This window comes from Aythya ferina, assembly GCF_964211825.1.
Source record: "Aythya ferina genome assembly, chromosome: 32".
Classification (NCBI taxonomy): Eukaryota; Metazoa; Chordata; class Aves; order Anseriformes; family Anatidae; genus Aythya; species Aythya ferina.
Genome location: NC_140329.1, coordinates 1,681,293 through 1,704,516, shown reverse-complemented (window position 1 = coordinate 1,704,516; position 23,224 = coordinate 1,681,293). Strand labels below are relative to the sequence as shown.

The 23,224-nt window shown below is 52.3% G+C and overlaps 2 protein-coding genes across 2 annotated transcripts in view; both read left to right on the top strand.

The window, feature by feature from the left end:
• Positions 1-16,167: 16,167 nt before the first annotated feature.
• LOC311425621 (ubiquitin-like modifier-activating enzyme 1) overlaps positions 16,168-23,224 on the top strand; it is a gene marked incomplete at its 5' end in the record, with an annotated part of 21,041 nt that continues 13,984 nt past the window's right edge. The window contains 2 exons of the mRNA XM_084501562.1: positions 16,168-16,425; positions 21,902-21,968. Of these exons, the coding sequence (XP_084357688.1) occupies positions 16,168-16,425; positions 21,902-21,968 (325 nt within the window). The remainder of the gene's footprint in view (positions 16,426-21,901; positions 21,969-23,224) is intronic.
• On the top strand, positions 18,755-22,436 carry LOC311425622 (olfactory receptor 14C36-like; the record flags this gene model as incomplete). The annotated part of the gene is made up of 5 exons (XM_084501563.1): positions 18,755-19,664; positions 21,743-21,855; positions 21,902-21,968; positions 22,120-22,174; positions 22,346-22,436. 5 exons carry the CDS (start codon positions 18,755-18,757, stop codon positions 22,434-22,436), a joined length of 1,236 nt encoding a protein of 411 aa, XP_084357689.1.

Genomic DNA, 23,224 nt, shown 5'->3' with positions numbered 1-23,224 from the left:
TTGATTCCCCTGGGAATGGGGACCTGTTGAAGAAGGAAAATGCAGTGACAGTTTTGGACAGACGTCTTTGAGTGAAACCTACTCAGTTTGTTGCAGAAACCTCTGAAACTTAGTGATACACTGTCTCCATTCCTTGTCACATCAGACGCACATTCATTAAAAGAGGGTGTTGTGGTTTAACCCTGCTGGCCACACAGCCATTTGCTCACCCTCCCCCTTCCCTCTCTGGGATGGGGTAGAGAATTAGAAAGAAATGAAAGGCTGTGAGTTGAGATAAAGACAGTTTATTAGGACAGAAAAGAAAGGAAAATAATAATTATAGTGATACTAGTACTACTACTGTTAATGTTTACAAAACAAGTGATGAACAATGCAATTACTCACCACCTGCTGACTGATGCCCAGCCTATCCCCAAGCAGCCGGTCCCCCCACCCAGCCATCCCCCCTATATTAATTCTTCAGCATGATGTCAGATGGTATGGAATACCCCTGTGGCCGGTTTGGGTCAGCTGTCCTGATTTTGTCCCCTCCCTGCTCCCGCTGCACTCCCAGACTGCCTGCTTGCAGGACAGCATGAGAAGCTGAAAAGTCCTTGGCTTAGTGGAAGAACTGTTCTGCAACAATTAAAAATTCAGTGTGATATCAACATTATTCTCATCCTAAATCCCAAACACAGCACCCTACCAGCTACTAGGAGGAAAATTAACTCTATCCTAGCTGAAACCACGACAGAGGGGAAATCCAAAGCACTTTGATTTCTTTCAACCTGAACACTAGCGAGTCCTGAGAGTCAGAAGTGTACCCTGGGCCTTAGTGCAGCATCAGAAGATCTGGTCTCTCCATTGGTCTTCTTCCTACCTTTGCCCCATCCTTCCTCTCTAAGTGCTAGGATGACCACACTCAGAAGTTTCTCTGAAAAGGAACACAACATAGCAGGGGGGGGTCCAGATCCAAAGTGCAGCTCTCCAATCTCCTCTCTCTCTCCTTCTCAGCCCAGATGTGCAGTGACTAATGGGAGATGGCTTCTCACTCAGACAGCCAGACCAAGTTGCGCCCTTGTGGAGAATAGCTTGACTTGACACTACATGGAGGCTGATGAGTTTTCTAAGGTGGAGAGCCTGCTTATTTCCCATGCCCTGTCAACTGCACTGCCCAGGTGACACAGATTAGAAAACAGGGAAATGGTAAAAGATGCGGTCTTCTGAAGGGATCGTTGGCATATTACCCACCGTCTTGTACTGCATTGTCTGTGGTCCCAGAAGTCAGATGGGTGATGGAACACCTCACTGCTATGCAGATACATCTGTGGCAGGATGTTCAGGGTCATTTTTGGAACTGCACCTGAAACCCCCATCCCTAGAGAGCCTGAACACGATAGCAGGAGCAGCATGAACGGGTGGAGAAAATGTGGGGAAATATCACAGTGCTCACTCAGTGGAAGACAAAGAGGCAGAGAACCCCCCCAGAAAGCCTCACCCAGTTGTGAACAGACCCCAGGGATGCTGAGCAGTCACTGGCAACCCCTCTGTCATGCAATAGGAAAGGGGAGCATGCCCACTGAGAGGCACCTCTCCTCTTCTGGGGCTCTGGTTGCAGACATGGCAGCTCATGCCCTGGACACCATGATCAGCCCCACATGATCCAGCAGTGATTGCCTGCAGCCCAGAAGGCTAACTCCATCCTGAGCTGCATCAACAGAGGAGTGGCCAACATGTCGAGGGAGGTGATGGTTCCCCTCTGCTCTGCCCAGGTGAGGCCCAACTTGGAGTACTGTCTCCAGGTCTGCAGCTCCCAGCACAAGAAGGATGTGAAGCTGTTAGAGTGGGTCCAGAGGAGGGCCACAAAGATGATCAAGGGGCTGGAGCACCTCTTCTATGAAGAAAGGCTGAGAGTGCTGGGGACGTTCGGCCTGAAGAAGAAAAGGCTTCGGAGTGACCTCATTGCCACCTTCCAGTATTTGAAGGGGACGTATAAAAAAGACGGAGAAGGACTCTTTACTTGGGTAGATAATGATAGGACAAGGGGGAGTGGTTTTAAACTAAAAGAGGGCAGATTCAGATTAGAGATTAGGAGGAAATTCTTCACTCAGAGTGTGGTGAGGCACTGGAACAGGTTGCCAGGAGAAGTTGTGGGTGCCCCAACCCTGGAAGTTTACAAGGCCAGGTTTTGAGCAGCCTGGTCTAGTGGAAGGTGCCCTTGCCCATGGCAGGGGATTGGGAACTCAATGATCTTTAAAGTAACTTCCTACACAAACCATTCTATGATAGGATTCATTCTATGATCTTCTTGGCAGTAGTTTTGGCTGGGAGAGGAGACGAGGGGACTTACACAGAATAAAGTATCTGCATTGCAGCAACTGAGAGAAGGATGCCCAAATCTACCCTGTACAGCACCTCCCTCCTTCCCTGACCTATCTTCAGTGCCTGCAGCTGTTTATTCCTGCAGCTGTTTCTCAGTCTACTCCCATCTGAGTATCTCTGAGCACTCAGATCTGCCCTGCAGAAACCTCTGAGCAGCATGGCACGTGATGGGACAATAAACAGATTGATAGTCCAGAAAAGCAGATCAGAAGAAAAGATTCAGTGGCCAGAAACAAGATGGTGGTGCAGACTTAGGCTACAGAGATGGTGACAAGCCATTATCAGGTTTCAGTCTGAATTGGGAGAGAGCTGTCAGCCTCTTGCCCAAACTGAACGTTTTCTCTTCCATTAATGTATCCTCCCAGCTTCCTCAGCAAATGGAAACAGAAAAGAGAGAGTCAAGAAAGCTCTATGTCTTTAAAATATTTGTTGCCTTGACAATGCTAATGAAAAACCTGTGGGAAATACCCTGTAGATGTGCTGTGTTGCTGTGAGCTGGCTGCCCCAGGTTAACAGCCTCCCACCAGCAGCAAGACCCTGCCCTGCCGGGGGGGCTCCTTCCACCCACAGCTTCTCCCCGCAGCGCCCTGGGCAGCTCCCCGGGCAGGCTGAGTGCTGAGCCTGGCAGGCGGCAGAGGCCCTGGCCCAGCACACAGCCCCTGGGGCACAGCAGAGACCCTGCTCTGCACCACAGCCCTGGACACCCCTGCCTGCACCCCTGGCTTCACAGCCTGCAGCCAGCCTGAGACAAGGGAACCCTCCGGGCCTGGACACTGACCCTGCAGCAGGGAACCCCTGCGCTGGAGCTTGTGTTTTTCCACACTAAAGAAATACCAAGTGCATTTGGCCTGATCTTCTATGGGAAGTTCTCAGTCCTGAAACCTTCCCTGATATTCCTGTGCAATACACTGCAGAAAGGGACTTACCGTGTTATATGCTAGGAAGATTTCTCCTCCTTTGAGCTCTCAGTATTCTCATATCCCACACAGCCCGTAACCTCTCTTTCCCTTCTCCCCCCTCCCCGAGCCAGCTGCAGGCAGTGCCCCCAGCCCTGCTGCGCTGTGCACAGAAGCTGCTCCTGGGCAGAGCTGTCTCTCTGCAGCGCTGCCTGCTTGTCAGGAGCTCCCCTTGGGCCCAGGAGCCCGGCCCAGCTCAGCAGCAGAGGCCCAGCCCAAGGCCTCCCTTGCTCTGCCCCGCACCAGGCTCCCTGCACATGGCCCTGGGGCTGCAGGGGAACCTGCTGGCAAACAGCCTGAAGGAATCCCTTGGGTTCCCTTCCTCCCCTGGCACACACACTTCTTCACACCAGGGTAATTTCTCCTTACAGAACACCAATTAATTGTAACAATCACATCTTTTTTTCCCAGTATTACTTTGGACATGAAGTCATGGCCAGGGACTGATCTCCTTCATCCCCACTTGAGGAAGGAATTCAGCAGAGTTGGTCAAGGCATCTCATGCTGCTTGTTATTCCTGGGGCTGGAAGGGGGCTCAGATCCCTCCCATGTCTGGCACAGACCAACAGGAGCTGGGATTCCTCTGGCCTCAGTTCAGGTGTCCGCAACATTGGCACATTAATGCGAATTACTGAGCCACAATAGCTCCTAAGTAGAGATGGAGGACAGGCAGGAGCTGTTCAGATGGAAATACCTGGTGAAATTTGTGCTTGATCCTCTGTGAGTCAGGTGGAGGCATTCCTTTGGGTAACTGAAATGGCAGCAGATGCCACATGTAGGACAACTGAACCTGTCCCTACTCCTTATGTGCAGGGCAGCCTGCAGAGGCTGTCAGCAGAGCAAAAGGAGTCGTGTCTCAGGCAGAGCTAAACATATTCTGTTCTCTTTTAAATGTTCTGTTGTCTTTTATCATAGAATCATGGAATCATTAAATATCCAAAGTTGGAAGGAACCCATAAGGATCACAGAATCACAGAATCACAGAATTGTCTAGGTTGGAAGAAACCTCAAGATCATCGAGTCCAACCTCTGACCTAACACTAACAAGTCTTCCACTAAACCATATCACTAAGCTCTACATCTAAACATCTTTTAAAGACCTCCAGGGATAGTGACTTCACCACTTCCCTGGGCAACCCATTCCAATGCCTAACAACCCTCTCAGTAAAGTTCTTCCAAATATCCAACCTAAAACACCCCTGGCGCAACTTTAGCCTGTTCTCCCTCATCTTGTGACCAGGCACATGGGAGAATAGACCAATCCCCACCTCAATACAGCCTCCTTTAAGATACTTATAAAGAGTGATAAGGTCGCCCCTGAGCCTCCTTTTCTCCAGGCTGAACAAACCCAGCTCCCTCAGCCGCTCCTTGTAAGACTTTTTCTCCAAACTCCTCACCAGCTTCGTCGTCCTTCTCTGGACCCGCTTGAGCACCTCGATGTCCTTCTTGTAGTGAGGGGCCCAAAACTGAACACAGTATTCGAGGTACGGCCTCACTAGAGCTGAGTACAGGGGGACGATCACTTCCCTAAACCTGCTGGCCACACTGCTTCTTATACAAGCCAGGCTGCTGTTGGCCTTCTTGGCCACCTGAGCACACTGCTGGCTCATATTCAGCCGACGATCCACCAATACTCACAGGTCCTTCTCCACCTCGAAACTTTCCAGCCACTCATCTCCCAGCCAGAAGCTCTGCTTGGGGTTATTGCGCCCCAGGTGCAGGACCCGGCACTTGGCCTTGTTAAACTTCATGCAGTTGACCTCAGCTCATCAGTCCAGCCTATCCAGATCCTCCTGCAGAGCCTTCCTACCCATGAGCAGATTGACACACACACCTAACTTGGTGTCATCTGCGACCTTACTGAGGGTACACTCGATGCCCTCATCCAGATCATCAGTAAAGATATTAAAGAGGACTGGCCCCAGCACCAAGCCCTGGGGAACACCACTAGTGACCGGCCTCCAGCTGGATTTGACTCCATTCATCACAACTCTTTGGGCCCGGCTATCCAGCCAGTTTTTAACACAACGAAGCGTGCACCAGTCCAAGCCCCGAGCAGCCAGTTTCCTGAGAAGAATGCTGTGGGAAATGGTGTGAAAAGCCTTGCTGAAGTCAAGGTAGACCACATCCACAGCCTTTCTCTCATCCACCAAGTGCTTCACTTTGTCATAGAAGGAGATCAGGTTCGTCAAGCAGGACCTGCCTTTCATAAATCCATGCTGACTGGGCCTGATCACCTGCTTGCCCTGTAAGTGCCGCGTGATGACTCTCAAGATAATCTGCTCCATGAGCTTCCCTGGCACTGAGGTCAAACTGACAGTCCTGTAGTTCCCCGTGTCTACCCTCCAGCCCTTCGTGTAAATGGGCGTCACATTTGCTAGCCTCCAGTCTACTGGGACCTCTCCTGATAGCCAAGACTGTTGATAAATGATAGAAAGTGGCTTGGCCAGCTCCTCTGACATCCTTATATTCCTCCCAAGTGGCCTGCCCTCTTTTCCAAAGATTAAAATCCCTCTTTTTTTCTCCAAAGCTCAAGCTGCGACTCTCTGTTCAGCCAGGCTGGTCTTCTTCCCCTTCAGCTCGTCTTTGGGCACAAGGGGACAGAGCGCACCTGGGCCATTAAGATTTCCTTCTTGAAGAGTGCCCAGCCTTCCTGTACTCTTCCTTTCAGAACCACCTCCCAAGGGACTCTGCCAACTAGTGTCCTGAACAGCTCAAAGTCAGCCCTACAGAAGTCCAATACAGCAGTTTTACTGGTCCCCTTCCTGGCTTCTCCAAGAATGGAGAACTCTACCATTTCATGGTCAGTCTGCCCAAGACAGTTTACAACCACCACATCTCCCACCAGTCCTTCTCTGTTTGTGAAGAGAAGGTCTAGCGGGGCACCTCCCCTGGTAGGCTCACTAACCAGCTGCGTCAGGAAGCCATCTTCCACGCTCTCCAGGAACCTCCTAGACTGCTTTCTCTGGGCTGTGTTGTGCTTCCAGGATATGTCAGGGAAGTTGAAGTCCCCCACGAGTACAAGAGCTGACGATTTCGCAACTTCTGTCAGCTGCCTATAGAATTCCTCATCAGTCTCCTCATCCTGGTTCTACGACATCAAAACACTCTCTGATATAGAGAGCCACACCACCACCTCTTCTGCGCTGCCTGTCCTGTCTGAAGAGCCTGTAGCCAGACATTGCAGCACTCCAGTCATGAGAGTGGTCCCACCACATTTCCGTGATGGCAACCAAGTCATAACCTGCCTGCCGCATGATGGCTTCCAGCTCCTGTTTGTTAGCCATGCTAAGTGCATTAGTGTAGATGCACTTCAGTTGGGCCATTGCCTGCTCTCCCAGCCTTGCCATTGCTACCCCTGGCACAGCTCTAACAAGCCTTGTTTCAGCCCCGTCCCCCTTCTTACCTAGTTTAAAGCCCTCTCAATGAGCCCCACTTGTTCCTGGCCTAGGACCCATTTTCCCCTTAGAGATAGGGACCCATCTGTGGCCATCAGGCCGGGTGCCGAGTAAAGCGCCCCATTGTCAAAAACACAAAATTTCTGTGTTGGCACCAGCCTCTGAGCCACGTGTTTACCAGGTGGACTTTCCGTGTCTTCTCTGTACCCGTCCCTGCCACTGTAGGGATAGACGAAAACACCACCTGTACTCCTGCTCCATCCACTAACCATCCCAGTCCCCTAAAGTCCCGTTTGATAGTCTTCAGGCTTCTCTCTTTAATGTCATCACTGCCAGCCTGGACTATCAAAAGAGGATTACAGTCAGAGGGGCAAACCAGGTTGAGAAGCTTTCTGGCAATGTCCCTGACCCTGGCCCCAGGGAGACAGCAGACTTCCCTGTGGGTAGGGTCAGGCCGACAAATAGGGCCCTCTGCTCCCCTGAGAAGGGAGTCACCCACCACAATCACCCTGCTTTCTGTCTTGGTGGAGGCAGTCCTGAGGTGTTGAGTCGACTTCCTCGCCCTAGGCATCCTCCTGGGTAGACTTTCTACCTCTTCCTCAGCTACTGGTCTCTCAAGCTCCAGGGCCTCAAACTTATTGCATAAGGGCACCTGGGAAGGCAGGGCTGGTAGGGGGTGGGTATCGCCTGAGCTGTTGAGCAGAGACCTCACTGTTCAGGTGCTCACTGTTCTAGGAGCCTGCCCATATTCTCCCACACTCCCTGCCACTATGAAAAGTTCCCGAGAGAAGGGTCCTCAAGTATGGAGGTGACAGCAATGCTGCGTACAACTACCAGATTTGTCTCATGGCCAGTAATTTTATCACAACAGAAGGCAGTGTTAGGCCGTAGAGTAAACTAATAACCATAAACCAGCCCCCACAAAGGATAAACAGCACAACAGGGAACACACAGAGTATGTAATATGCTATCCAACACAGTGCTGAGGCCAAACACAACTACTACACTGAGATAAAACCAAAATGAAGACTGTGGTCAGCAACTATGAAGCTGACAAAATGCTTGTATGCCTGTGATGATAATTGGTGCCCATGACAATATTTGGTGAGTGACCTGTTTTACCTCAACCCTTGAGCTCTTTTCATCATATTTTCTCCCCCTTTTCCTTGTAGGTGGGGAAGTGAAAGAGCAGTTGCTGTGGAGTTTGCCTGTGTAGCTGGGTAAAACCACCACATTAGGCATGTGGAAATGATGCAGCACCAGGATTGTGGCCATCCAGGGATGGCATCTTAGCACCGAGGACATGCTCTGCCAGCCTGGTGGCACAGGAGGGGCTGGTTCCCCTGAAGGAGTCCAGTACAAGGGGAAGGCTTGATTTCCAACTCAGGCATTTCTGGCACATTCCTGAGAGGTCTGTGGGAGCTGCAGACCACACCAGTCTCTGGGACACCAAAGGACTTTCCTCCCAGATCCAGATCCCTAAGAGGCAGCAGCTCCCAGGGAAACCTGGTCCTGGATTGTCCCAATCACAAGGAGGCTGAGCCATGCCCAGAGGAGCCCTTGGGCTCAGGACAGGACCCATCATCAGGAACCAGGGGTCCTGGCTGCCCCATTGTCCCCTGAGCCCAGTGGGACCCTCAGAAAGGGCTCTCGCAGAAGCCACTAGTACTGTCCAGTCCCCTCCATCTCGCTTGCTGCTGGCCCTCAGATCAGGACAAGGGATGCCCACCCTGGCTCCTCAACCACAGCTCTTCTGCAAGGTGCCCCTGCTCCTCTGCCTGTCAGCGAGGGTCGCCCAGTGCAAGCTTGCTGCCTGCTGACCCCACTCCTGGCCACAGAAGGACAGCAGTGGGGAGCACCCAAGCAATGCCCAGCAGGGGTCAGGCCTCGCAGGGAAGTGCCGGCACTGCTGCTGCTCCAGTGACGATATCCTGGTGATGCAGTGCCCCCGCTGTGACATCAGCACGTGTCATTTGAAGTCCTATAAGGTCAGCAGCAAGGAGACAGAACAGGCTGGGAGAGAAATGAGAGGTTTCCCTTCTTGTCCTGAGAAAAAGATACTTCCCTTCTACCCTGTTATTTTCCAACATTTCCTGACAAATCCACAAGGGACATCTCCAAATGGTGACAAAGCCCATGGAATAAAGGAAGTGGAGCACTGGAGAAGTCCCTGCTGTGTTCTTGCACTAACAAGCCTCTGCTACTGGGAGTCCTCCCAGGAAGGTGGGGTTTGAGGCTTCTTCTGGGGCTGGGCTTTTTTCAAACGATGGGAGTGAAGGCATGAAGGCATCTGGGATGCAGCAGCCCCTCAGTATACCTGAAGTCCTCTTCACTGCATGTCGCTCACCTGGAGAAGTAGTAGGTCTTATATGGAGGAATTGCAGCGCATGCCAGGGCCTTCCTTCCCAGATATCACACAGGGCTCTGAGATTTCAGAAGACCTCAGCACCATCCCCCGGTCTGCCATCCAGGAGGCAGAGGTGGTACACGTGGGAATGGCAAACGTATTTGCTGTTTATCATCCCTGCTTGTCTCTTCTGAAGAATCTGCCCCCATCCAGCACAGCACCCCAAGCTGAGGGACCTGTCCCCCCACACCTCAGCAGCTCTTCCATCAATGTCCCAGCCCTGTGACAGCAGGCGGGGATCCAGCTCCTCCTGCCTGTGCCCCAGGCTGAGGGCATTGAGGCACATCTGGGCTGCAGCACCTCAGCTGTGGCACAAGGTCCAAACTGAGACATGTTCCAGACCTTGTACCAAGAGCCTGGGCATGCACAGGCTTTCCATCACAGCTGCCGTGGATGCCAGATGGCCAGAGGAGGATGAAATAAGGGGTCCCATGGAGGGCAAGCCCTGGTGTTCCTTAGGCCAGAAGGAAAACAGGCCTGGGCTGTGCTGCCCTGACAGCAGAGGGTCTTTGTGGTGTTGGTGCAGCCCTGAGGGCCTGAGTGTTGAAGCTGTGCCCATTCTCCAGGCATGAGAATGAGCTGCGGAAAATGTCTTTGGCTATGGGCATCCTGTGATCCAGGGACATAGAAAAAAATCACTGGGCTGTGTCTTGACTGAGTAAGGGATGGGGATGAGAAGCAGCAGCAGTGTGCAAACCAAAGGACACAAGTGGAAACCCCGTTGTGATATGCCTCATATCCATGCACTGCCTACCTCTGCCAGATATAGAAGGCACAGACCTTGGCTCACTGCAGCCCTGGTAAGTGGTCACTTGCTCATAAGCACCAGGTCTGTCAGAGATGCCCTCAGGGGTGCCCGTTAAGTACCAGCTGTGAATGGCCAGAGCTGCCCTGTGGGTCCTGTGCTGCCCGTGTCAGCTGCATGCTCCAGTGGTGCTGGGCAGCACTGGCATCTCAGGTAGCACTGCAGGCCTGGAATTGCCTTTAAATGGAGAAGCTGCCCCAAATTTCATTAGGCAATGTAGGGATGTCCATGAGAAAAGTGCCATTACAGTCCCTGGAGATGGAGGGAAAACCAGATGGAGAAGAGGGAGAGAGAGACTCAGCTCTCCTTTGGCACAGTTCTTCATTGGGTCAGCTGGATGCCTCTACAGGCTGCCCTGAGCCTACCGAGGAGGGACAGGTTTAGTTGTCCTAAATGGGTGCATTTGCTGTCATTTCAGCTGGCCAAAGGCATTCCTCACCAGCCTCCAAGGGGATGCCCCCAGGTGCTGCTCTTTCCCTCAGGGTTCCTCCATGAGAGCTCACAGATACCTGCATGTACCTCTGCCCCCTGACATGTCACCAGGTGTTTGCAGTCCCCGATTTCCTCCATCTCCATTGGTGATGCTGGAGCTGAGAAAAGGAGCTCACCTGCAGGAGCCCATGTTATGCACACCTAAATTGAGTGCAGAGGAATCCCAGGTCCTGTGGGTTTGTGGCAGGCATGGGAGGGATCTGAGTCCCATTGCAGCCCCAGGACAAAAACCCAGCATGAGATGTTGGGTTAACTGACTCTGCTGAATCCGTTCCTTAAGCAGGGAGTTAAAGGAGTTACATCCATGACCATGCCTGGGTGTCCCACCAGCAACTGGGAGGAGACGAGGTGATTGTCACAAATAATTGTTTTCTGTGCAAGGAGAAATGATCCTGCTGTCAAGAAGTGTGTGTGCCAGGGGAGGGAGGGCAGCCCAGGGATCCCTTCAGGCTGTTTGCCAGCAGGTTCCCCTGCAGCCCCAGAGCCATGTGCAGGGAGCCTGGTGGGGGGCAGAGCAAGGGAGGCCTTGGGCTGGGCCTCTGCTGCTGAGCTGGGCCGGGCTCCTGGGCCCAAGGGGAGCTCCTGACAAGCGGGCAGCGCTGCAGAGAGACAGCTCTGCCCAGGAGCAGCTCCTCTGCACAGTGCAGCAGGGCTGGGGGCACTGCCTGCAGAGACACAGTGCTTAAAGGCAGGCAGAAGTGGCAGGATGCCCAGAGCTCACTGCCGGAGAAGACTTCCCAGCCCTGAACCCGGTGGGTTTCTGGCTGGAGACAGGAGAAGGCAGGGGTGCAGGCAGGGGTGTCCAGGGCTGTGGTGCAGAGCAGGGTCCCTGCTGTGCCTCAGGGGCTGTGTGCCGGGCCAGGGCCTCTGCCACCTGCCAGGCTCAGCACTCAGCCTGCCCGGGGAGCTGCCCAGGGCGCTGCGGGGAGAGGCTGCGGGTGGAAGGAGCCCCACTGGCAGGGCAGGGTCTTGCTGCTGGTGGGAGGCTGCTGCCTGGGGCAGCCTGCTCACGGATCTACATCACAACCAGGATATATCCAAGGGGAGTTTGCAAGAGCTGGGATGTGGTAGGGCATTTAGACTTCAGTCTCAGCTTTCCTGAGCCTCCTGAACATTCAATCTCTACTTTGGCTTGGCGGTAATAGAAACAGAAATAGTTAATCCAAGAAGAGGCTGAGATTCCATGATGCTGCCTGAGGCAGCCTGCTCACAGTTCCACATCAAATCAAGGCAATTTCAAAGGGAACTTCACTCTCATCTTTCCTTAGCCTCTGCTTTCAGTTTTCTCTTTTTGGCTCAGTAGAAATAGCAAAATATAATGTTATTTTCTAGAAAAGCCTGACAGTCCTAAGGCATCCTAGTGAGGTTGAAATGACCCCCAGCAAGTCCCTTTACTGCCCCTCAGCCCATAGAAAGCTCCACCACCACAGGTGCAGTGTCAGCAGGGTCTGTGTGAGCTGGTCTCTAGGACATGCCCCCAGTGAGCTGCCCCTGGGTAGAGCCCTGCTGCCAGGAGGTGTCTGCAGGGCACAGCTGAGCACCCAGTGGGTGGGATGAGGGCTGTGAGCTGCAGGCAGGAGGTGTGGGGACAGAGACCCAGCTGCAGGCAGGGACAGCTGCAATCAGCACAGCCATGGGCAGAGAGTGAAAGGGAGCTGCTCCCAGCAGCAACATGGGAGGGGGGAATTGGGCACTTCCCTGCCATCCTTGCAGTGCAGACACCTTCCCCTTAGCAATCTCCTGGTCTCCTTTCTCATCGAGCATAGATCTCCAGCCATAATGTCATCGAAATTTTATTAGCTGCTTTGTACTCACTGCAGTTTTAGGGATGAGAATTCAGGTGCAGCTCAAACACTGATGATGTTCCTGTCGCTCAGGTATGTCCATGGAAAAAGCATCGATGTTTCTTCCAAACTTTTGGGCCTCTGGGAAATGTTTGTGTGGCTGGGAAAGAGCTGGCTCTCTGTTCAGGACATCACATCTAACGACGTTTGACTCTTTACTTGGGGCTTCTGCTGGGCTGCAGGCTGCCCTCCACAAGAGCACAGCTCTGCCCTAGCAGCTCTGTGTTAGGCTGCTCCAGCTCTCCCCCCTCTCTCCCCGCTGCTGATGGGGAAAGAAAGGGAAAGGTTTTTTTCACCTTAAATCTGCTCTCACAGAGGCACAAACAACATCACTCATGGGCTTGGCCAGCAGCAAGTCCCTTTTGGAGCCATCTGGAACTGTCTCTGATCTGACATGGGGCAGCTTCCTGACTCTTCTCACAGAGCCCAAACCTGCAGTCCCCCTACTACCAAACCCTTGCCATGTAAATCCAGTACACAGTGAGGGAAGCTTGACCCATGTCAGATTGCTAATGTTCCTGAATCCATGTCCAGCACATGTCTGTGAGACAGTCTCCCCCAACCTGTGTGCTGAACATGAGGCCAAAAGTCCTCAGCAAGTTCTCAGTTTGGGTCCACCTGGAGGACTGGAGTGAAGCCATAACCGCAGGAAGGATGAGCCCTCTCTTCGGACTGCTGCATGGGTGGAAGCCTCTGCATGCTCCATGTGAGGTGGGAGATTATATAAGAGATCCTGATGCCCTGTTCACCATCTCCATGTCCATGGGGCCCTCAAAAATGTCCCTCAGTCCTAAGATACAGCCTAGCATTTTCTTACATCAGGAACCTGGAGAAATTGCCCTAGAAGTCTCAACATTGGTGCACCCAGGCAAATACACACAAATATGCATGCCCAAACACACAAAGCCACAATCTCATCCACACACACACACACATATGCACACAAGGCATGGACACAACCAACCAGACACAGACCAACTCCAACAGGGAAAAGCACCTTCACAGCCACCACATCACCAGCAGCACACACAGAGCCATGAGCAACACACTTGGCCCCATCCCATTCCCCACCTCAGCCTGCTCTGCTCTGACAGTCACCAGTGCTCCATGCATCCCCTGCAGCACTAAACATGTACAAGTGTATGGGGCCTGATGACTTGCATACCAGGGTCCAGAGGGAACTGGCTGACATAGTTGCCAAGCCTCTCTCCATCATCTTTGGAAAGTCCTGGCAGTTGGGTGAAGTCCCTAGTGACTGGAAAAAGGAAAACATCACTCCCATTTTTAAAAAGGGTAGAAAGGAGGACCCAGGGAACTACAGAATGGTGAGCCTCACCTCTGTGCCTGGCAAGATCATGGAAAAGATCATCCTGGAATCCATGTCAAGGCATATGCAAGACAAAGAGGTGATCGAAGACAGCCAGCATGGCTTCACCAAAGGGTAGATCATGCCTGATGAATATGGTGGCTTTCTACAATGGAGTGACCAGATCAGATGACCAGGGAAGACCGACTGATGTCATCTACTTGGAATTCTGTAAGACCTTTGACACAGTCCCACATGACATCCTGGTCTCCATAATGGAGAGATAGGCATTTGATGGACCATTCAGTGGATAAGGAGTTGGTTTGAAGGTCACATCCTGTTAGTGGTGGTCAACGGTTCTATGTTGAAGTGGAGCTGGTGACAAGTGGTACACCTCAGGGGTCTGTCCTCGGACCAGTATTGTTTAATATCTTTATCAGTTTCATAGACAGTGGGATCGAGTGTACCCTCAGCAAGTGTGCAGATGACACCAAGCTGAGTGTTGTGGTTGATGCAACAGATGAAGGGATGCTGCATGAGGTTCAAGTGCAAGGTGCTGCACCTAGGCCATGGAAATCCCAGGCAGGAGGATAGGCTGGGAGAAGAACTCATTGAGAGCAGCCCTGCAGAGAAGGACTTGGGGCTTTTGCTGGACGAAAAGCTCAACATGAGCCAGAAATGTGCACTTGTAGCCCAGGAAGCCAACTGTATCCTGGGCTGCATCAAAAGAAGAATGCCAGCTGGTGGAGGTAGATGATTGTCCCCCTCTTCCCTGCCCTCCTGAGGCCCTGCTTGGAGTCCTGCGTCCAGGTCTGGGGCCCCCAGCACAAGAAGGATGTGGATCTGTTAGAACAGGTCCAGAGGAGGGCCACAAAGATGATCAAGGGGCTGGAGCACCTCTCCTGTGAAGAAAGGCTGAGAGAGCTGGGGCTGTTTATCCTGAAGAAGAGAAGGCTCCTGGGTGACCTCATCACAGCCTTTCAGTACTTAAAGGGGGCTTATGAAAAAGGCAGACCGTGACTCTTTGTTCAATCAGATAATGATAGAACAAGGGTGAATGGTTTTAAGCTAAATGAGGGCAGATTTAGAGTAGAGGTTAGGAGGGAATTCTTCACTCAGAGGCAGGCAAGGCACTGGAACAAGTTGCCAAGAGACCTTATAGATGCCCCATTCCTGGAGATGTTCAAAAGCAGGTTGAGCAAGGCCCTGGGCAACCTGATCTCACGGGTGGCATCCCTGCTTATGGCCAGTGGGTTGGAACTAGATGATCTTTAAGATCCCTTCCAACATGAACCATTCTGTGGTTCTATGGTCTCACAAACTATACCTCAAGCGCAACTCCCAACCCATCAGCCTTCTGGTGGTCTGTTACCTGACCAGAACAGAAGTTGCCTCGCCATCCTCTTCAATGCCATGTGCATGCTTCTGGCCTTTGCAGTCCCTATCTGTGCCATGTTCCTCCTGCTGGTCAGTCAGCTCCAGAGACAGAAGTGACCTCGCAGCCTCCTTCACAGCCATGTGCCTCCTGCAGGCCCAGCAGATCCTGAGGCACACCTGATCCCATCAGAGCATCCCAAGCCAGCTCCTCCTTGTGGCCTTTGATCTGATCAGATACTTGTCACCCATGCCTTTTCCAATGCCATGCACTGCTCCAGGACCTCACAGACCCTGTCCTACCCCAAACGGCTTAAGTTAGGGATAGGAGTGGGGTTAAAGCTGAGATGTGCTGTGTGCATTCTGGAGGGCTTTGGGAGTTAGGTGTTCAGGTTAATATTTAGGAATTACAGATCACACTCCTGGGTTAAGAGAACAGCAAGGGCATCAAGGGAGGGATTGATGTTCTGCTCAAGCTGTCTGTTCAAGGTTTGGGATAAGGGTAAGATTTGACGCTTTTAGTTTAGGTCTGTGTTGAGGGCTAAGGCTGGCATTATACTCCTTGGTTAGGCTTAATCATCTTTCTGCTTGCCCTTCTAGTAGAAGATGGGTTTGGTGTCTGCTTTTTCCAAGTACCGAGGAATGTCTCTGGTCAATCTGCCCTTTCCAAGGTCTTTGAGATAAGTCTTATGATGACATCTGCAGCTCCACCAACACCCCTTTCACCATTCCCACACTTCTTCTAAGCAACCTGAGGGCTGACCAGGCGGATGATGAGGGCTTGGGAAAGGGCTTGATTGAGATCTGTGAGGAGGGCTGTTCTGCTCTTCACATGGACAGTGATGATAGTGTCATAGAAAACAGTGACGTTCCTGAGGACAGAAGAGCACGTGGATAAGGCCTTGGGCTTGCCAACACAGGATGAACACACATGAACACTACATGAGAGGAAAGAGGAAGACTCAATCCAAACTAGAGATTCTGAAAGCAAAGACCATGAGTATCACCATGTCACTGCAGTAGAGCTCCAGCAATGGGGCAAAAGCATAGAACGGGTCCACAACACTGGGGCCACAGAACTGTAGCTGGGAGGAGGAGAAATGATTCCTGTACATGAGAGACATTCCCCTGGTTTACTAACAGCTGCCTTCTGGAGTCAGACCTTCCACTTCACAACTCTTCAGAGAACAGGGATGGCATACAGCCCAGGACTGACCATAGGGCATGGCCCTCAGCAGGAAGCACTCAATTCATGCAGAAGGTGCAGCTGATAGCGCTACCACCTCTGTGAGCAAAAGAGGTGCTGTCTCCAGCCAGGAAGCTGGCCAGCATCTGGCACAGGGTGGTGGAGCTGTACAAGGTCTGCAAGGAGGACAAATCTTCCCCAGGAAGAAAGCCAAAGGCATCTGCAAGTGTTTGCTTGTAGGCACCAGCACAATGACGAGGGTGTTCCACATCCCAGTCACCGTGCTGCTCGTGCAAGTGAGAGGAAGAAGATGCTTGTCTATGTGTAGAGGTCCTTCCATATGGACAGCAGGGGAAACTCAACCAACGATGTCTTTGTGTCCCATTCCGTTCATAGAAACCATTTTAGAGCATTCTGGTCCCCCCTATCTTGTTAGGACACCAATGAGCAAGATGTTTCTTTCTCAGTTTCTAAAAGACGTGGTAAAGGGTGTTCAGAAGGGTTAAATGATCCCTGGCTGTCATGCCTGAGGTGACCTGCCACATGGCGAGAACACAACAGGGGTTAAATGAGGAAATCATTTGTGCTCGTGTTTGACAAACACACTTTAATAGCACTAATCTCACTTCTAAAATGCATCTCTCCTGTGTTCAGAGAGGAGCAGTCAGTGATGACTTCAGTCTGCTTCAAACACCACGCCCCAGCAGAAACCCTGCTGCCTTCAGGAGCTGTCAGCACTGAGGCCTTGGGGACACCTGGAGGGAGCCCAATGGCACAGAGCAAGCGATGCCATAGTCAGATGCTGTGCTGCTGAGCTGGGCCAGGCTTCTGGGCCCAAGGGAAGCTCCTGGCAAGCAGGCAGTGTGGCAAAGAGACAGCTCTGCCCAGGAGCAGCTCCTGTGCACAGCACAGCAAGGCTGGGGGCTCTGACCGCAGGTGGCACTGGGAGAGGAGAGAAGGGAGAGAGAGGTTATGGGTTCAGTGGACTGAGTGTAAAGTAAGAGATCATTGGAGATTTAATGACTAAAGCACATAATATGGTAAGTTTCTAGCAGAAGGAAAATGTAGAGAGGCCAGGCCCCAAGGGCTCCCTTGTCACAGGCTGGCTGCAGGCTGTGAAGCCAGGGGTGCAGGCAGGGGTGTCCAGGGCTGTGGTGCAGAGCAGGGTCCCTGCTGTGCCCCAGGGGCTGTGTGCCGGGCCAGGGCCTCTGCCGCCTGCCAGGCTCAGCACTCAGCCTGCCCGGGGAGCTGCCCAGGGCGCTGCGGGGAGAAGCTGCGGGTGGAAGGAGCCCCCCTGGCAGGGCAGGATCCTGCTGCTGGTGGGAGGCTGCTGCCTGGGGCAGCCTGCTCACAGTTCCATAGCACAGCCAGGGCGTATTCAAGCCACCTTGTAAGAGAGGAGAGAAGGCAGGAGTTGGCTCCTTGGATCTCTGCTTTCCTGCGCCTTTTCTTTCAGTTTTCTGTTCTTTGGATGAGTAGGAATAGAAATAGACACTGTTATTTACTAGAAAAGGCTATCATTTCTACACCATCAAAAGGAGCTTACAAGGATCCCCATCAAGTCCCATTCTTGCCCCTCAACCCATAGAAAGCTCCAACACCACATGTGCAGGGTCAGCAGGGTCTGAGTAACTTGGGCTCTAGGACGTGCCCCCAGAGAGCTGCCCCTGGGTAGAGCCCTGCTGCCAGGAGGTGTCTGCAGGGCAGAGCTGAGCACCCAGCGGGTGGGATGGGGGCTGTGAGCTGCAGGCAGGAGGCGTGGGGACAGGGAACCAGCTGCAGGCAGGGACAGCTGCAGGCAGCACAGAAGCTCGCTGTGGGAATGAGAGGGAGCTGCTCCTAGAAACACCATGGCAGGGGAGATTTCGACATCTCTCTGACATCTGTGCACTGCAGACACGCTCCCTGGAGCAACCCCCTTCTCATCCAATATAGTCCTTCAGACATAATGTCTTGGGAACTTGGTCATGAGTTTCCTTTGGATTTCCTGGGGTGGTGGTGTGAGAATTCACACAAATTCAAACCTGAAATAGGTTTCTCAAGTGAAAGTTCAGGTATGGTCTACCTCCAGGGTAGAGGCACTCAATCCTCTATTTGTTGCCCGACAGGCAAGCCAGACTGTTAGTAATGGAGGAATAGTGTTTTTATTACAGATTGAGGCTCCTAGAGCATTGCTCTGGAAAAGGTCTGCATGTCTTTAAAGAACCTCAACAAGTTCTTTCATAGACCTCAGCCTATAGCCAGTGCCACCATCAATTTTATTGTTTCTCGAGGGATTATCTGACCTGCTCCTCAGGATCTGCAAAGAGGGAGATGCCCCTCGCCAGCAGGCATCTGAGGTTGCACCCAGTTCCCATGCCTTTGGCTGCAGAGCAGAACTGACTCTCCCTGTACCAAAAGGCAGTTTCTCCTGCTCACAGAAGGAACATCAACAACAGAACCCAGCCAGAACTCTGGCCAGGGAGTTGCACGGAGGTCTTCCAGAAAGGAGTAAGGCAGTGCATGTCTGTTGTGTGCTGGTGAGAGAGAAGTAGCTTAAACGACCTATGCAATAGATTTTGTAGATGTTTGACTTTTCACTTGTTATTCCTTCCTTGGACAGAACCCAATGTCCAGAGGTAGCAAATGTCCAACAGCAGCTCCATCACCGAGTTCCTCCTCCTGCCATTTGCAGACACACGGGAGCTGCAGCTCCTGCACTTCGCGCTCTTCCTGGGCATCTACTTGGCTGCCCTCCTGGGCAATGGCCTCATCCTCACCCCCATAGCCTGTGACCACCACCTCCACACCCCCATGTACTTCTTCCTCCTAAATCTTGCCCTCCTCGACCTGGGCTGCATCTCCACCACTGTCCCCAAAGCCATGGCCAATTCCCTCTGGGACACCAGGGCCATCTCCTATCAAGGCTGTGCTGCACAGGTTTTTCTGTTTATCTTCTTGATGTCAGCAGAGTATTCCCTTCTCACGGTCATGTCGTACGACTGCTACGTTGCCATCTGCAAGCCCCTGCACTACGGGACAATCCTGGGCAGCAGAGCTTGTGCCCAGATGGCAGCAGCTGCCTGGGGCAGTGGGGTTCTCTACACTCTGCTGCACACTGCCAATACATTTTCCCTGCCCCTCTGCCAAGGCAATGCTGTGGACCAGTTCTTCTGTGAAATCCCCAAGATCCTCAAGCTCTCTTGCTCTGACTCCTACCTAAGGGAAATTGGGCTTCTCACATTTAGTGTTTTTGTGCTTTGGGGGTGTTTTGTATTCATTTTACTGTCCTATGTGCAGATCTTCAGGGCTGTGCTGAGGATGCCCTCTAAGCAGGGGCGATACAAAGCCTTTTCCACGTGCCTCCCTCACCTGGCTGTGGTCTCCCTCTTTCTCAGCACTGCCTTTTTTGCCTACCTGAAGCCCCCCTCGCTCTCCTCTCCATCCCTGGATCTGGTGGTGGCAGTTCTGTACTCGGTGGTTCCTCCAGCAGTGAACCCCCTCATCTACAGCATGAGAAACCAGGAGCTCAAGGATGCACTGCGCAAAGTCATGAGTGGGTGTACATTAGAAGTAATGCACTGCCTATCTTCTGCAAAGCACTCATAGAATCATAGAATATCCTGAGTTGGAAGGGACCCTTAAGGATCATCAAGTCCAACTCTTGACACCGCACAGGTCTACCCAAAAGTTCAGACCATGTGACTAAGTGCACAGTCCAATCTCTTCTTAAATTCAGACAGGCTCGGTGCAGTGACCACTTCCCTGGGGAGCCTGTTCCAGTGTGCAACCACCTTCTCTGTGAAGAACCCCCTCCTGATGTCAAGCCTAAATTTCCCCTGCCTCAGCTTAACCCCATTCCCGCGGGTCCTGTCACTGGTGTTAATGGAGAAAAGGTCTCCTGCCTCTCGACACCCCCTTACGAGGAAGTTGTAGACTGTGATGAGGTCTCCCCTCAGCCTCCTCTTCTCCAGGCTGAACAGGCCCAGTGACCTCAGCCGTTCCTCGTACGTCTTCCCCTCCAGGCCTTTCACCATCTTCGTAGCCCTCCTCTGGACACTCTCCAACAGTTTCATGTCCTTTTTATACTGTGGTGCCCAGAACTGCACACAGTACTCGAGGTGAGGCCGCACCAGCGCAGAGTAGAGCAGGACAATCACCTCCCTTGACCTACTAGTGATGCCGTGCTTGATGCACCCCAGGACACGGTTGGCCCTCCTGGCTGCCAGGGCACACTGCTGGCTCATATTCAACTTGCTGTCTACCACGACCCCCAGATCCCTCTCTTCTAGGCTGCTCTCCAGCGTCTCATCGCCCAGTCTGTACGTGCAGCCAGGGTTTCCCCGTCCCAGGTGCAGGACCCGGCACTTGCTCTTATTGAACTTCATGCGGTTGGTGATCGCCCAGCTCTCCAACCTATCCAGATCCCTCTGCAAGGCCTTTCCACCCTCATTCGAGTCCACAACTCCTCCAAGTTTGGTGTCATCAGCAAACTTGCTCAAAATACCTTCTATTTCTACATCCAGATCGTTTATAAAAATATTGAAAAGTACCGGCCCTAAAATGGAGCCTTGAGGGACCCCACTGGTGACCGCCCGCCAGCCTGACGCAGCCCCATTTACCATAACCCTTTGGGCCCTGCCCGTTAGCCAATTGCTCACCCATCGTATGATGTTTTTATTTAGCTGTATGGTGGACATTTTGTCCAGTAGGATCCTATGGGAAACCGTGTCAAAAGCCTTGCTGAAGTCCAAAAAAATCACATCAGCTGGTTTCCCTTGGTCCACCATACGGGTGATCTTATCATAAAAGGAAATCAGTTTAGTTAGGCAGGACCTACCCTTCACAAACCCATTGGCTGGGACCAATGACTGCTTTGTCCCCCAGGTGCGCCTCAATAAGTTCGAGAACCATCTTCTCCATGATTTTACCAGGCACTGACGTGAGACTGACAGGCCTGTAATTGCTAGGGTCTTCTTTCTGACCCTTCTTGAAAATCGGCACAACATTTGCCAGCTTCCAGTCTACCGGGACCTCTCCAAATTCCCAGGATCGTTGAAAAATAATTGAGAGAGGTTCCGCGATGACTCTTAATATAACTCATAATATAACTCATAATGTAACTCATGATATGCCAAGCTTGTCTTTTGCTCTTTGGTGGGTTTTGTTTGTTATTAATGAGGGGTGTAAGGGGCAACAATGTTTTCTATATAAATTGTGATTATTGATCCTACTCACGTATTTAAACAAAATAAAGGAACCTGCAGTGAAGAGTGTGTCTGAGATGCTTTTTCTGAGAATTTTGCTGGGGGTTCCAGGGTAATGCCCATGGGTGGAAATGAAGAGGAATATAGAGACCCACCATAGCAGCACTTCCAGGAAGCAGCAGGGTTTCATCTGTCCAGAGCTACTTTCATCCCACTTCCACAATCTCCTTCTGAGTCTTTTCTGTTGGCATAAGCCTGATTGTTCCTGTAGCTTGGTCACGGTACTGCTGTGTGGCAATCCTGTGACCACAGGCAGGGACTGGCAACGGGCATTTTTGTGACTCAGCTGGCCTCCAGAACAGCATTTCTATCCCATAGTGTGATTCTGCTCAGGGTAGTGCCTGGCGGCTCAGGTCTTCCTTCGCAGTTGCTGTCAAGAATATTGCAGTCCAGAAATGGACTCCAAAGAGGGACCTGGCTTTGCCTGTTTCTCCATGGGCTCAGGGTGAAGTGATCAGAGCCCCAGCTGGCTGTTTGAGGGTATGGGGGCTGGATCAGGTGTTGCTTGTTGGTGTCCATCACTCAGGCAGATGGTGAGGAGTCTCCAATTAACCTGCCTGTGGCACTACAACATGTGCTGGGGCTGGTGGCAGGTGAGCAGATTTTGGAAGGAATCAGGAGAGCCCAGGGGAGCTGCAGGGACAGTGTGTCCCAGGGGGTCAGCAGTGAATGGAGCCCACAGAGCATGAGCCTCTTCCAGGTGGAGTCCCCCTGCGATAAAGTGTTAAATCTGGATGTGAGCAGGAAAAGAAGAGCCCCGTGACCCAGGGAACATAGCAGGAACAGGGAAAGAAGTCTGGTGAGCGAATGTGGAATGTGAATAGTGGAATGCCATAGGGTGCAGCACCCAAACACTTCTTGTGGCACTGGAAAGAAGGCACACTACCTCTGGGCACCCTTGACAGCCACAGAAGAGCTGGTGTGGGAGGCAGTCAGTGGAAGAGCCCTATGAGCTGTCTTTGCCTCCCAGCCTGCCCAGCACAGCCCTGAAGAGTGCCCCTGTCTCCCAGACACCACAGCCCCCTTGCTCTGCAAAGCAGTACCACCAGCTGGGGCAGTAGGGAGCATGGGGAGAGGGTGCAGAAATGGCTGGCCAGGCCAGCACAGGCATGCTCCTTCCTGGGAAAGGCTCTCTGTTGATGTGGGAAGTCCTGGAAAGAGAGTGGGGCCCAGTGTGTGTGCAGGGGATCCCTGGAAAGAGAAACCCCTGGGTACTTCTGCAGCTTGGAGCAGGCTGCCAGGGCTTGACGGCAGCAGGAGCTGACTGAGGAGCTCCAGGACCAGGGCGCTCAACCCAGCTCAGATAGGTGGTTTGTTCCTCTGCAGCGGGACACAGAATGGCTAAGTCAGAAGTCCAGATGTGCCTGGTACAGTTGAGGCTTCAGCATGCACATTGTGTACATGTGCTGAGGCAAACCTGAGTGAGCACAAATGCCCTCAGCCTTTGTCCATTCCTCATGCCGTGGAGGGTTGGGAGAATGAAGGCTGGGCAGCCTCACCTCAGTCCCTGTGAAGGTGATGGGGCAAGCTCTTCCACAGCCACCTCCAGGCACTTGAAGGAAAAAAAATAGGATTGCTGAACCTATAGGGGAGGGGGAAGGAAATGGAAGCAAAGGGAAGAGAAGGTGCCTACCTGTCTTTAGCAAGGCCTTTGGCTTTGTCTCAAAGAATTCTTATAGCCAGAATGGTGCTATGTGTATATAACAAATTGGTGAGGCCGTGGGTGTGTCAGTTTGCTGGACAATCAGGCCCAGATATCATCCATGACACATAGTGCTGTCAGCCAGTTCTTAGCATCATCCCTCAGCAATCAGCACTTGGGGCAGCACTGCTGAATGTCGTTATTGAC